Below are 12,078 nucleotides of genomic sequence, written 5' to 3'. Positions count from 1 at the left end.
AGACTGACAGTTCACGTTTACTCTATGTTTACTTGCCAGGGTATAAAAGCTGGTCTAGTGAAGATAGAATGGAAATCTCCACTATTACAGTACAGTGCTAGTTATGTCCCATCCAGAGGGCATATCTGCATTTCGCAAGCTTTAATAATTAAGAGGAAAGAAATAAAATGTAGCCCTGTACACAGTTAATTGGAAGTTTGCCATTTTGGGAAATACGCACATAATACTGCTCCTGGCCAAGAAATTATCTGACACATAACCCCACATAAAAACATAAGTTTTTGTTTTTACACTGTTTTTTCTATGGATTAAACAAATGAAATATAACATCTTAATTAGTGAGCTTTAGAGTTGCTAGCATTTTTTTTTTTTACTTTTGGGTAGAGCCAGGCTAGCTGTTTCCAGTCTTTATGCTAAGCTAAGATAACCGCCTCCTAGCACCAGCTTCATATTGGACAGATGTATGAGTGGTTTTTATCTCCTCATCTAATTCTCAGAAAGTGAAGCTTATTTCCCAAAATGCTGAGCCATTTCTTGAGTGACCATCCATCATCCAAACCGATTCACTGGGGAGAGTCTGGCCAGAAAAACTGTTCTGTTTTTGTTTTCTTTCCTCAGACATGAGACCTGGGACAGTGAGCTAAAGTTAGTCTTTATGTTTGTCCAGTCACCAGCACTACGTGGTTTAATATGCAGATTTGTCAAAAAAAATGGCAGAAAGAGACAAAAACTCAGTTTAGAAGATGTCATTAACAAGGTATTTCATAGGTCTTACAATTAAACCACACTGATCTCCGAAGAAGACAAACTTTCAGTTCACAATCCCAATCTGTCATTGATCCCTCTGTGGTCATTTTATAGGAGCCATTTTGTGTACATCTTACTGAGAACCACTTAATTATTTTGGGGATTATTGTCATAATATCGCGTTAACTGTTTGTGTCCTGCCCCTCCCTGCTTCCTCACACAGGCCCTCAGAGTCCCTGTGAGAGAACAGACCTCCGCATGGCAATAGTAGCCGACCACCTCGGACTCAGCTGGACTGGTGAGTCTGTGCACATCTGACTGTATGAAACACATTCAAAACCAGCATAAAACAATGCAAGAATACTGTCTTTATTATAGTAATTGGTGCAACATGGAGAAACAGCTGAAATGTTGCCATTAAATCACTTTCATCTCAATCCATAACTCATTCACTTACGATCATATTCAGAATATTCACTGATAAACACTTAGATATGATACCCCTCCTCCAACAAAGACCATTCAGTGTGTGAATGTTAAAGAACGCCCACGTGTGACTGAAGCCTGGCTCTCAGACCATTCGTTTTACAGTGTTTGTTGCCATCTGGTGGACGCGCAGCAGAAAAACGTCTCCACTGAGCAGTACTGCAGTGGCACTTGCAGTCACAAACACCTCATCACTGCACATATGACACAACAGTAAAGCAGGAAAATGCACAGAACTTGGATCGCATTGTGGTTTTTCAATTGAACTTGTACAATTTAAACAAGCCGCACCTCAGGATGAGACATATCAGCAGTTAGGAGGCAGGAAATATATGCAGTAATAAATGTGTAATTTATTTTAATAGCAAATAGCTTTTGTAGCAGCGTGTTTGTATTATTCCACGTCATGCCTGTGTGTGTTTGAGTGGAACCTTAATGTTTATACTCCCTTCTCGTAGACAGTGATAAGGGTGTGGCCTCTGCAGTTTGGTCCAAGCCCGACCACCTGCACTGCAGCACTGTCCCACGCCTGCCTGCATGTGTGTGTGAGGGCGTCACCCAGTGCGTGCGTGCGTGCGTGTGCACATACACAGGTCCATCTGAAGTGTGTCTGTCCAGTGCGAATGCTCGGCAGAGAAAAAGCAGTCTGATCCATATTTAATGTGTGTTCCTGTTGCAGAGCTGCAGTGAACCGGCGGGTCTGCTGAACATTATGTTCTCATGGTTTTAAATTTATAGCCACTGTCTGCCTGCACAGGCAGCATTTCACCGCTTCGTTAGCTTTAGAGTGTGTTCGGCACCGTGTTTAGGAGTTTACCATATTGGCACTAAGGGAATGAATGAAAATATGAGTACTTACATAAAACCATGGGGATTTTAAGCTTGTAACACGAGCCACATGCCACTTAAAAGACCAAAGTGTAAGATTTATGGGGCTATCTTTGCAGAAATGGAATATTCATCAGAGTCCACCATGTTGCACCGCCATGTATCTACAGTAGCCCATTTATCTTGCCCACCTTACGTTCTCCTACGGGTTTGGAAAGGAAGGGTTGATGGAGGGGTACTCAGCTGGTTACAGTCTGCAGCTTCATCACTAGATCTCACACAGATGATCAATCAGACATTTTTAGCACAGGCTACCTCGATCACCAGCACCAAGGTCGACCTGTGGGCAACAAAAGGCTGCATCTCATTGTTTGTTTGTGGTGTCTGTTGCTGTTGCAGAGCTGGCCAGGGAGCTGGATTTCTCTGTGGATGAGATCAACTTCATCAGAGTGGAGAACCCCAATTCCCTGACAGCACAGAGCTTCATGCTCCTAAAGAAATGGGTGCACAGGGACGGTAAAAACGCCACAAGTAAGAAGCGTGTGTTTGTTTGTGTGTGTGACGGAGAAACTGATGACATGTTTCAGCTGCGAGTTTATGGACAGAATGAATCAATATGTCTGAAGGTTTTGTGGCATTACAAGATGACGTGTGAATGAAATGTGTGTCTCTCTCCTCTCCAGCGGACGCTTTAACCGCGGTGCTGACTAAGATCAATCGGTTGGATATTGTGACTTTGCTGGAAGGGCCCATATTTGACTACGGTAACATTTCAGGCACACGCTGCTTTGCCGATGATAACGCAGTATTCCCGGATCAGTCCGATGGTAAAGTGTAGCCCACGCTAGCTGAATTCTCAGTCTATCTCTCAGTCTGTCCCTTCACCCTTCTTCACCTCCTCTCTCAGCCAGATAGTCAGACTGTGTAAACAAATGCAGAACCAATCAGGCTTGATCAAACGATGAATATTGATTAGAGTGGAACCAAAATGGCGCCATGCCTGCAGCAGGTTAATGGACCATCGGGTAGTGATAGCATTATGGCCGCCTTTATCAAGCAGTCACCCCAGTCGGCCTGTTAGTTTTCCAACACTGGGCAGTGCATCAGTCATTGGAACGTTAATGATAAGTGACAGATTTTTGGGTGATTATTGATAGATTTTAAAACTTCTACAAAATCTGTACCATCTTGGGTGCATGACACTTTTTAGTACGTGTGTTTCAAAAGCATGACTCTGAAGCAAACGTAAGCCATTAATGAACTGGCGTCTCTGTCCCTTCTGATTAATGTATTGATCATCGATGTATGAAGCTCATTTTTCAGATGGCTCAGGGCACTGGCTCATTGTTTGGCTTAACAATAGTTATGTTTATGTGTATGTCACAAGTTTTAAATGTTAACAGATACCCAGCACATCTCCTTTTGTCAACGTTGTGTCATTTGCTATTAGAAAATACATAAAAACATAATTATAACAACCAGTTTATTACAATGGCATGCTCGCTTTAAGCAGTTTGGAAAGTCTTTCTCTCTTTCTAACTTTCTCTCTCTCCTCTGAAATGAAAATTAAATGTGGCAGCTACCAGTGTTTTCTGACTCGGACAGACCCGGTGAGGCACATTTCAGAACTTTGACGACAGCGTTTGGCTTTCGTTACGGATAGTTGACTATGAAACATACAGGATGCTACAGGTTAGGAAGCAGTAATAGTAATCAAATATCTGATAATATAATAATGACAGGGACCCCACTTGATGTTAATATGTCTCTATTTCAATGCAGGACTTATTATGGAGTATTTTTATCATATAATTTAAACAAAGGTAGGCTGTACAACCAGTGTTTAACATTAACACTTCTCCATTGTTGTTCCTTAATAGAGCCCCAGTCCAATCAGATTAGCTCGCTGCAGTAATCAGTTGATGAAGCTACACGCTTAGCCGATGTTAGCCGGGCACAAACTTCTGAAATAAGCCTCGTCGTCAGTTTGTCCGGTCAGGTTTCTGAAAGTCATCTTAACACAAGGATCAGTGTTATTATCTCTCTGAATAACAGGTGATCTTTTTGCAAATATGATTTCAAGTGAAACCGACATTTAACAGATAAAGGAAATCTACAAAATGCATGGCTATGGCTTTGTGTGAGAGGCTGCCTGCTCTGATGTTGTTGGCTCACAACAATCCACATCTAAACTCTCTTCAAGCGGGTGGAGCCTTTTCAACACGTCCTCGGGTGTTTTCTGGGCAGCACATGTCTCAGGTGTCCCAGGTGTCCCAGGCGACGCCCACAGACTGGTTGAAAATGAAACACCTTTTTTTTTTTTTTTTTTATAACAATGCTTCTGTGTCACTGCTGTTAGCTGTTCTGTACCTGTCATCTCCTGGGTTCCTCCGAGCCTCCCAGCTTCTACGCTCCACTGTAGCTTCTCCTGCTTTGAGACCAGCAGACTGCTCGCCTCCTCCTCTTCCTCCTCTTGCTTCTGAGTGACTAACTCCTACAGCAAATTCCCCTGTCAGCGCTAAGCACCACTAACCGGCTAATTCCCACCAAAGTCTACCTTTTGCTAACCTTTGGATCCAATCATAGCTTCTGCTCTTCCCCTCGCTGCTGAGCTCTGGCTGACTAGACTGTACAACAGTGCCCCCTGTTGGCAGTAACTGTCTTGTGTGTGGGGGGGTGCAACATGAAGCCTGGTCAGTGAGAGTTGCAGATCTCTCCTATGTAGCTCTGCACAAACTGGATGACATCTACAGCTAAATAGCAGACATTAGCATTAGCATACCCTCAGCTATGTTACCCATGTCTGTGAATATGAGGGTTTTCATGGGTTTTAAAGATTTGAGACATTAAACTTGATTTCAATTAATCAAAGGCGTTTAGTTTCTCTCCAATAGAATTACAGCCATGCTAGTGAGGAGGGGGCTTAGACTTCAGATGTGTTCCAGCTCCACACTAATTTTACATAGGTTTTGAGTGTGTATTGTGCTAAGAGTACAGCACTGATATAACAGTCATGAGGACAGTTTAAAACAAGGCAGTAGAAAGATGTTCTTCCATAGCTTCCAAAAAGCTGCCTACGTTACCCACAATGCAACTCCACTGCTGACAGTAGGGTTGGAGATTCACGTGTGTTATGCTAGCAGAAGTTTGAAAGTGGAAAAATAAGAATTAAATGATCAGGAAAGACAGTTTTATCGGTACTGACGTTCAACTAGGCTGTAAATGCTGTATATGTGATATATACAGTATTTACTGTTTACAGTTAGTATGTAGTGTGGATTTGGGACACAGCAGCTGTTTGGAGGCTAGCCGGAAAGAGACTGTGGGGTTACCCTGAGGAAACCTGGTCTAATGGCCTCAGCGTTTATAAAATCCAGACTGTGAGCAGCTTTAGACCCCAAAGTCTGTCCCCATGCAGGACAAAAACAGAATGTGAATTATTCTCACTTATTTAAACGCTCCTCTGCTGTTTGGAAAGAAGCTACCGCTGTTGACTAAGGCGCCACTTCCTGCTTATCGACCCAGATAAGCAATCCCATGAGTCTTTGCTTCTGCAGCTTCTGAAACATTGAGCCTTCGGTCACTTCACTGTCTCTGTGCATTAATCTGTCTTCAGTTTTAGATGCTGTTCGTCTTCTCATCTCGTCTGACTGTCCTGTGTTTTTCTGTTCTGTCTCTTGTGAACTGTGTAAAAGCTCCCAAACATCTTAGATCTCCTACATTCCCCCCGTGTCCTCAAATGCCTCAGCCTGTTGCTCCTCTCCACACTACTCCTCCCTCCTCTTCCTCCCCTCCCTTTTGTCCCCAAGTTATCACCTCTTTCTCTTTCCCCACCCCTCCTGCTGTCCCCTCTCCCTCCTCTGTCTTTCTCTTCCCATCTCCTCCTTCCACACCTCCCGTTTACCTCCTTCCTGTCGCTCCTGTTCTCCCTCACTTCTTCACCCTGTCTTACTCCTCACCTCTTTCCTCCGCCCCCCAAAGCCCTTTCTGCTGCGCCTCATTCTTCTCTCCTCCTCTGATTATTCCTCGCCACTTTTCTCCCTCGGCCCTCTGTCTGCCCTCCTCTCCTCCCTCTTCCTCAATTTCTCCTCTTGTTCTTCGCCCTCCTCCTCATTCTGCTTCTCCTACACCTGTTCAACCGTCTCCCCCTCTTCCCTCTCCTCCCACTTCTTGCGCCTCTCTCTACACGTCTGCTCCTTCCTCTCCATCTCCTCCTCCCCTGTCGCCCTCTCATTCTTATTTTCCCCTTTCTCCTCCCTTCCCCTCTCCTCCCGCCTATTCTCCACCCTCTCCCTCTTTAATATGCATCTCCTCTCCTCCTCCGCTTCCTCCCTTTTCTCCCCCTTCATCCTCTCCCCTTCCTGCTGATTCCCTTCCTTCTCCACCACCTCATTGTTTCCCTTCTCCTCCCTTAAATCATCACTCTCCTGCTTCTCCTCCTGTCCTTCCCACCTCCCCTCCACCCTCTCCTCTCCCTCCTGGTGTCCCTTCTCACTTCAGACGGGATCTTTCAGTTCCTGAGGTCTACATTTAGATGGCGCTCTGCTCCTCTCTGCCTTTTGTTGAAATCAACACGACTAACCTCCCTGACTTCTCCTCGTGCTTTTGCTCTTAACTGTCTGTAATCATTGAGCCGACGAGCTGAAGTCAGGCTTGTTTTAAAGTGCTGTAATGAAGACACCCCCCCCCCTCGGTAATTTCACTACTGTTGCATTTCCATTCAGAGCAGCAGCTCCGAGTTCTTTTACAAAAGGCTCGGCTGATTTGAGTGCCAGTTTGAAACCTAACCAGGAGCTTCAGCAGGTCCTGAACGTTTATGTAAAATTCACACAGAAACAGCGTCTGTGAAGTTTCTATCTTACCTTTTATATTCTGTCTTTATATTCTGTTTCCATCTCTTTGTGAACTGGTCATGTGTCTACTCTGCAGCACTGGTTCAGGAGTCACACACGAGTCCACCTGTTTGAGAAATCCCTAAAGCGGCGTTAACTTACTTTTGTTGGCCACTTGGGGGCAGCAGAACAAAGGGTCACAAAGCAAACATGCACAGAACAACATTAGCATTCATTGTGGCAGCTTGTGTAAGTCCATATTCACTCTCCTTCAAGCTCTGTTTTTGGTTTCCACCAGCCTCTGAGGGAAATGTCTGGCTTTTTAAGCTGCCAAATGTTCTGGCTATCATTTTGTACACTACAGTGAGTTTATCAGAGCTTTTTTGCTTAGGGACAAGTCCACAGAGACTAATCACTCTTAACTTCCTCTCAGCTCTGTCAAGCTGTGTAGCCTCTTTTAGCACCTAGTATTGGATATTTGGCCTGTAAACTCCACTCAACTGATTTCCTGGCAGCTGTTTTCATTTAAAAAGGCTAAAATACTCGCTGTATGCTTCCTAACCAGTACCAGACAAATGTATTAACTAGCCGGTAAAGAGTCAAACATGTTCAACATATCTTCTCAGGAGCTAAAATAAGAGCAGATTAATGAATATGCACTTCCTGCCCAGCACCCAATGACAGGCAGACCAAGCTAACAGCTCACTGGTGAGCATGGTGGAGCATTCAGCTGCTAAAGACACAGAAGTTGGTAGAGACCAAAACAGAGCTAAAACAAGAGTACAAGTTAGACTTACATCCATCAACGACTCAGATGCGAAGCTAATGGATGCTAATGCTGCTCCGTGTCTGGTGGAGGCAACTGTTTGCTAGTTCATGATAACGGTAAATGAGGTGATATCATATATGTCATATGTGTTTACAGCCTGTTCTGCTGCCCCCAAGTGGCCAAAAACATCAGCTAACGCAGCTTTAAAGCGTATTTGGGTTACACCTGTGTGACTATTGAACACATGCTACCTTTAGATGTTACAAGTGTCTCTCATTTCATCACCTCCATCACTCTACCTCCTTCCCTCCCCTCTTTTTCCTCTCCCTCCCTCTTCAATCCCTGTTACCCTCTAATCCTTTACTCCTGCCATCCACCTAGGATACCACAATATAGATCTGGAGCTGCAAACCCCCACAGAGCTGAACTACGAGCCCCCCACCCCCCTGCGCTGTGACGACTTCTTTAGCGAGGGCGATGCTAGCGCAGAGTCCCCTAGCAAGACCACGCTTACTAGACCTAGCGACCTCTCTCTCACTCAGACCACCAGTACCTCCAGCAGCGAGCCCATCACAGTCGCCCCAGCCCCCAGGTCCGATGCCCCGGAACCCCCCATTGTTGGGGCTGAAGATACAACCTTGACCACGGACAAAAAGACAGGGCCGGTTTCTTACGAGAGGCCGGATAACGACAGGAGGTCAGTAGAGCAGTCAGGAAAGGGAACAGACGGGGACGCTGAGGCCTTAGAGGCAGACGTGAAGGCAGGGCAAGACGTTGGTCCAGAGCATCAGGGAGGAAACCAGACAGAGGACGCCGCCTCAGACGCCGGTCACAGAAATGGAAGGCAGGAGAAAGAAGAGGAGGAGGAGGAGATGACCCAGGAGAGGCTGCAGAGTCTGCTGGAGGATATAAACCTGGAGGGAGGCTTGGAGGACGTGGAGATGACAGAGGAGGGGGTGAAAGCCATCCTCGAACAAGTACGGCAAGCAGAAAAGGACATGTGTTCAGTTCCAGGCTGGAGAAACGAGACGTCTGGAGCAATCGAGTCAGCAGCCCCTGGCCACAGCCCCAAAGACGAGGAGGGCAGGTAGGACGTGTGTTTAGTCTGTTTCTCTGCCATTTTTCTGCTCACAGATTTGCACTCCATCATCTCCTCCTGTCTCTCACTCCCGCAGCCCCGACAGCCCGGCCGATTCACTGGAGCAGCCCCCGGCTCAGACCGACGGCCAGAATGGAGGTCACAGTGACGCAGCCAGGGAAGGAAAGGAGAAGGAGGCCAAGAGGAAGGGATCTCAGGAGGACAGCAGCACAGCGGGGCCAAGCAGAGGACGGGAGGAGGCAGGTGAAAGGTCCCAGCACAAAGTCCAGGTGAGAGTCGCTCCTCCAGACAGGATGTGTCAGCTTCATATTTATTCATTTTTCATGTTTCCTTTAGTTTTTAAAGCCTTAAATTCACAAACCTCACTCTGATCTCTGGTGCAGTGTTTCATTTTATTTTATTTAGTAATAACTAGAAGCCACACGCACACACTCTCACACACTGATGTCACCGGGCTGCCTTTGTCAGGCGAGCGTTAGAGCTGACGAGGCCGACTCCGACGAGGAGACCACAGTCACCACCAGGGTGTACCGCAGACGAGTCATCCTCAAGGTGTGTGAGGCCTGGCGTGTGGACGGCTCGACGCTCAGCGAACTGGCATAAGATTTGCAGGCAGATTGTGAATTTGGCAGCATTTGTGTGTTCTACAGAGCGAAAGATGGGCGTGTGTTTGCAGAGGTTTCCGTCCAACTGTTTAAAATCTGAGTGGAAACACTGAAAATTAGTATCTTAACTGACTGAGGGGGAAGAGTTGGCGACTGAACTGTGATGACATGAAGCAAATTTTCACTTTCACAGTCGTGTATGCAAACTCACATTAATTTGAAATTTCTGAAGTGTGTTTTGTGGAAATTCTGTCAAAAATTGGTTTACATTTGGATGGAAACTTGACCATAGTGTCACAGGACTGTGTGTGTGTGTTCGTGTGTGTGTACGTGCAGCATGAAGTGCGACTCACCGCTTGTTGGTGTGAGCCACGGCGCCCCCGGCGATGCTGTGTGGTGTTTGCCGTCCGGTTGGTGGACTGTTGGCTGCGTTGAGCTGACAATAACTCAGCCCGTCGGTTTAACGCCATTTAAGTCAATATTAGATCAATAAATCAATCAATATTCCTATGAAATAAATCCTTAAATACATAAATGAGGCAATAAATATACAACTTAGTCAGTATGGCTCAATACATAAACTCTTTTTTATTTAAAACACGGTGTCTTTCAAAGGACTACTCTATATTTGTTTATTTATTGAACTCATTTATACATTTACTGCCTCATTTATTTATTTCAGGCTTTATTTCATCTGTAAATTTACTCATTTATTTAATACTGACTTAACTGGTGCTCCATGTTTCTCGCTGAATGAATTTCTCTCCTGTGCTCAGTGCAGGTTTGAGGAAAAGTGGTCGTCTGCAGCTGACAGTTTGAAGCTTGTTGTTGGTTTTTCTGCTCTGGACAGTGACTGACATGATTCTACAGTAAATTAAGACATATTTTAAAATGTTTCGGCGTCTGCGCTGCTGCATCAGCTGGGTTTCCCACAGTCGGATCAAAACAAAGCAAATCAAAACACCAGTTCTACTATAAAAACTGAAAAGAGGAAAAATGCAAACATTTCTGTTCGACCAATCAGGGATCTCAGTTTTTTTAGGGTTTTAAATCTTTATTGATGCTGTGAAACCCAGCGGCTGCGACAGGCCAGCTGACGTCTGCTCAGAAATGTTCCACATGAGTAACGATCTCACAGATAACCTCTCAAACCTCCACTCCTCCATCCTCCCTCCATCCCGTTAAACCTTCACCTCAGGGAGAGGAGGCCAGAAACATTCCTGGAGAGTCTGTGACGGAGGAGCAGTTCACAGACGAAGACGGGAATCTGGTCACCAGAAAAGTAACCGCCCGCGCCCTCCTCCATCACATCCTACAGCACACACACGCACACACTCCTATGTCACCTCCTCACCCACCTTTCCATCATTTCTCCTCACAAAATTCCTTCCTGCCTCCCCCCCGCCTCCTCCCCCTGACCTGCTTCTGCCCCCTACAGGTGATCAGGAAGGTGGTGCGCCGTGTGTTCAACACGGAGGAGAGGAGGGAAAGTGAAGGCGAGACTGTTACAGAGAGAGCTGCTGGTGGTGGTGGTGGTGGTGGTGTGTCCACAGGTGGAGCAGACGCTGCTGCAACAGCAGGAGCCACAGGGGGAAAGGGCAAGAAGAGGGGGAAGCGCTCCCGACACAAGGCTGAGAAGTGTGGAGAGGAGACCCAGAGAGGGAAAACTGAGGTTGGCGTTAAAACCGGCCGCCAAACTTAGTCAGCTGAGTTGTCCTGGTTCACCTCCACCTGCATGCAGCTCTAACTGGATGCAGACTGAATCAAATCACTCCTCCGTCAGCCCCCCGACTCTGCAGCTTTGAGCTCAGCGTTGATCTGGTCCTGCAGAGCTCTTCTGATCCAGACTTAACTGGAGTCAGACATGTCACGGCTGCAGGCTAGCTTAGCTTAGCTTAGCTATGAACTAACTTCCTAATATTCACACAACAGTAATGGATGGAAACACACATTAATTCAACTTGCTGATTTTCTGAAAGTCGTTAAAAATATTCACTGTATTTGCACAGAAGCCTGTGTGAGGATGGTTAAACTGAAACACACCGTGTGCTCTGATCTCAGCAGTGAGGAAGCGTCTTTACCTGCATACTCACAGCCTTTCTGTTTGCAGTGTTTGTACTGTGTACTGTGTGTACTGTCCTACTAATACCACTGTTTGAACTAATATAGAACATATACTTCTCTTTCCTCTCTGTTAACATGAATTGATGCTAACGTGTGATTTTGTTTGCAGATGTTGTGATTTTAACCCCTTTCTTCTCTCCTGGATCTCGTCTCTCTTCCAGCATGTCGCTGTGATCGTCTGACCGACATTAGAGCTCCGCTGTGCTTCATTAACACACGCAGGTCACATTCAGCCGGAGAGCAACGCTAACTTTTCATTTCCTCTTTCTCTCCCTTTACTTTCTGTTTTTGTCTATTCGCCACCTCTCGTTGAACCTCGTCCTCTCTGTGAAGCCCGGAGACGCTGCCAGCAAGAAACAAGGGAAGAAGAGTCAGTCGTAACAGCAGAGCTCTCAACTAAACCAGGTGACACGCAGCAACTTCACTTTTATACGTTCATGAAGTCAATACAAAACTAAACATGTTCTGTAGCAGTAGTAGTAGTAGTAGTAGTAGTAGTAGTAGTAGTGGTAGTACTACTCTGAGTGTTAAAAATGTTTAAAAAGTGTATTTTCAGAGATGTTAAATTGAAACCAAAGCATCAGAGGT

General features: G+C 45.8%; 2 protein-coding genes across 48 annotated transcripts in view; both read left to right on the top strand.

The window, feature by feature from the left end:
• Positions 1 to 12,078, top strand: part of LOC143339237 (ankyrin-3-like) — a 130,182-nt gene that overhangs the window by 116,004 nt on the left and 2,100 nt on the right. For 37 of the 47 annotated variants that reach the window (XM_076760363.1, XM_076760361.1, XM_076760359.1 and 34 more), the window contains 6 exons: positions 971 to 1,045; positions 2,461 to 2,592; positions 2,745 to 2,888; positions 8,044 to 8,749; positions 8,838 to 9,030; positions 11,824 to 11,895. In XM_076760363.1, the coding sequence (XP_076616478.1) occupies positions 971 to 1,045; positions 2,461 to 2,592; positions 2,745 to 2,888; positions 8,044 to 8,749; positions 8,838 to 9,030; positions 11,824 to 11,871 (1,298 nt within the window). In that variant the 3' untranslated portion in view covers positions 11,872 to 11,895. Of the gene's footprint in view, positions 1 to 970; positions 1,046 to 2,460; positions 2,593 to 2,744; positions 2,900 to 8,043; positions 8,750 to 8,837; positions 9,031 to 11,823; positions 11,896 to 12,078 lie in introns of those variants that run through there. The other 10 variants (XM_076760383.1, XM_076760389.1, XM_076760392.1 and 7 more) reach the window with 4 other exon arrangements.
• Positions 9,038 to 11,816, top strand: LOC143339243 (uncharacterized). Its single transcript, XM_076760405.1, has 3 exons — positions 9,038 to 9,313; positions 10,565 to 10,648; positions 10,805 to 11,816. Exons 1-3 carry the CDS (start codon positions 9,206 to 9,208, stop codon positions 11,066 to 11,068), a joined length of 456 nt encoding a protein of 151 aa, XP_076616520.1. The 5' UTR covers positions 9,038 to 9,205; the 3' UTR covers positions 11,069 to 11,816.

This window comes from Chaetodon auriga, chromosome 20 (genome assembly GCF_051107435.1).
Source record: "Chaetodon auriga isolate fChaAug3 chromosome 20, fChaAug3.hap1, whole genome shotgun sequence".
Taxonomy (NCBI): domain Eukaryota; kingdom Metazoa; phylum Chordata; class Actinopteri; order Chaetodontiformes; family Chaetodontidae; genus Chaetodon; species Chaetodon auriga.
The sequence above is the reverse complement of the archived record's forward strand: the minus strand, read 5'-3'. Positions and strand labels throughout refer to the sequence as shown.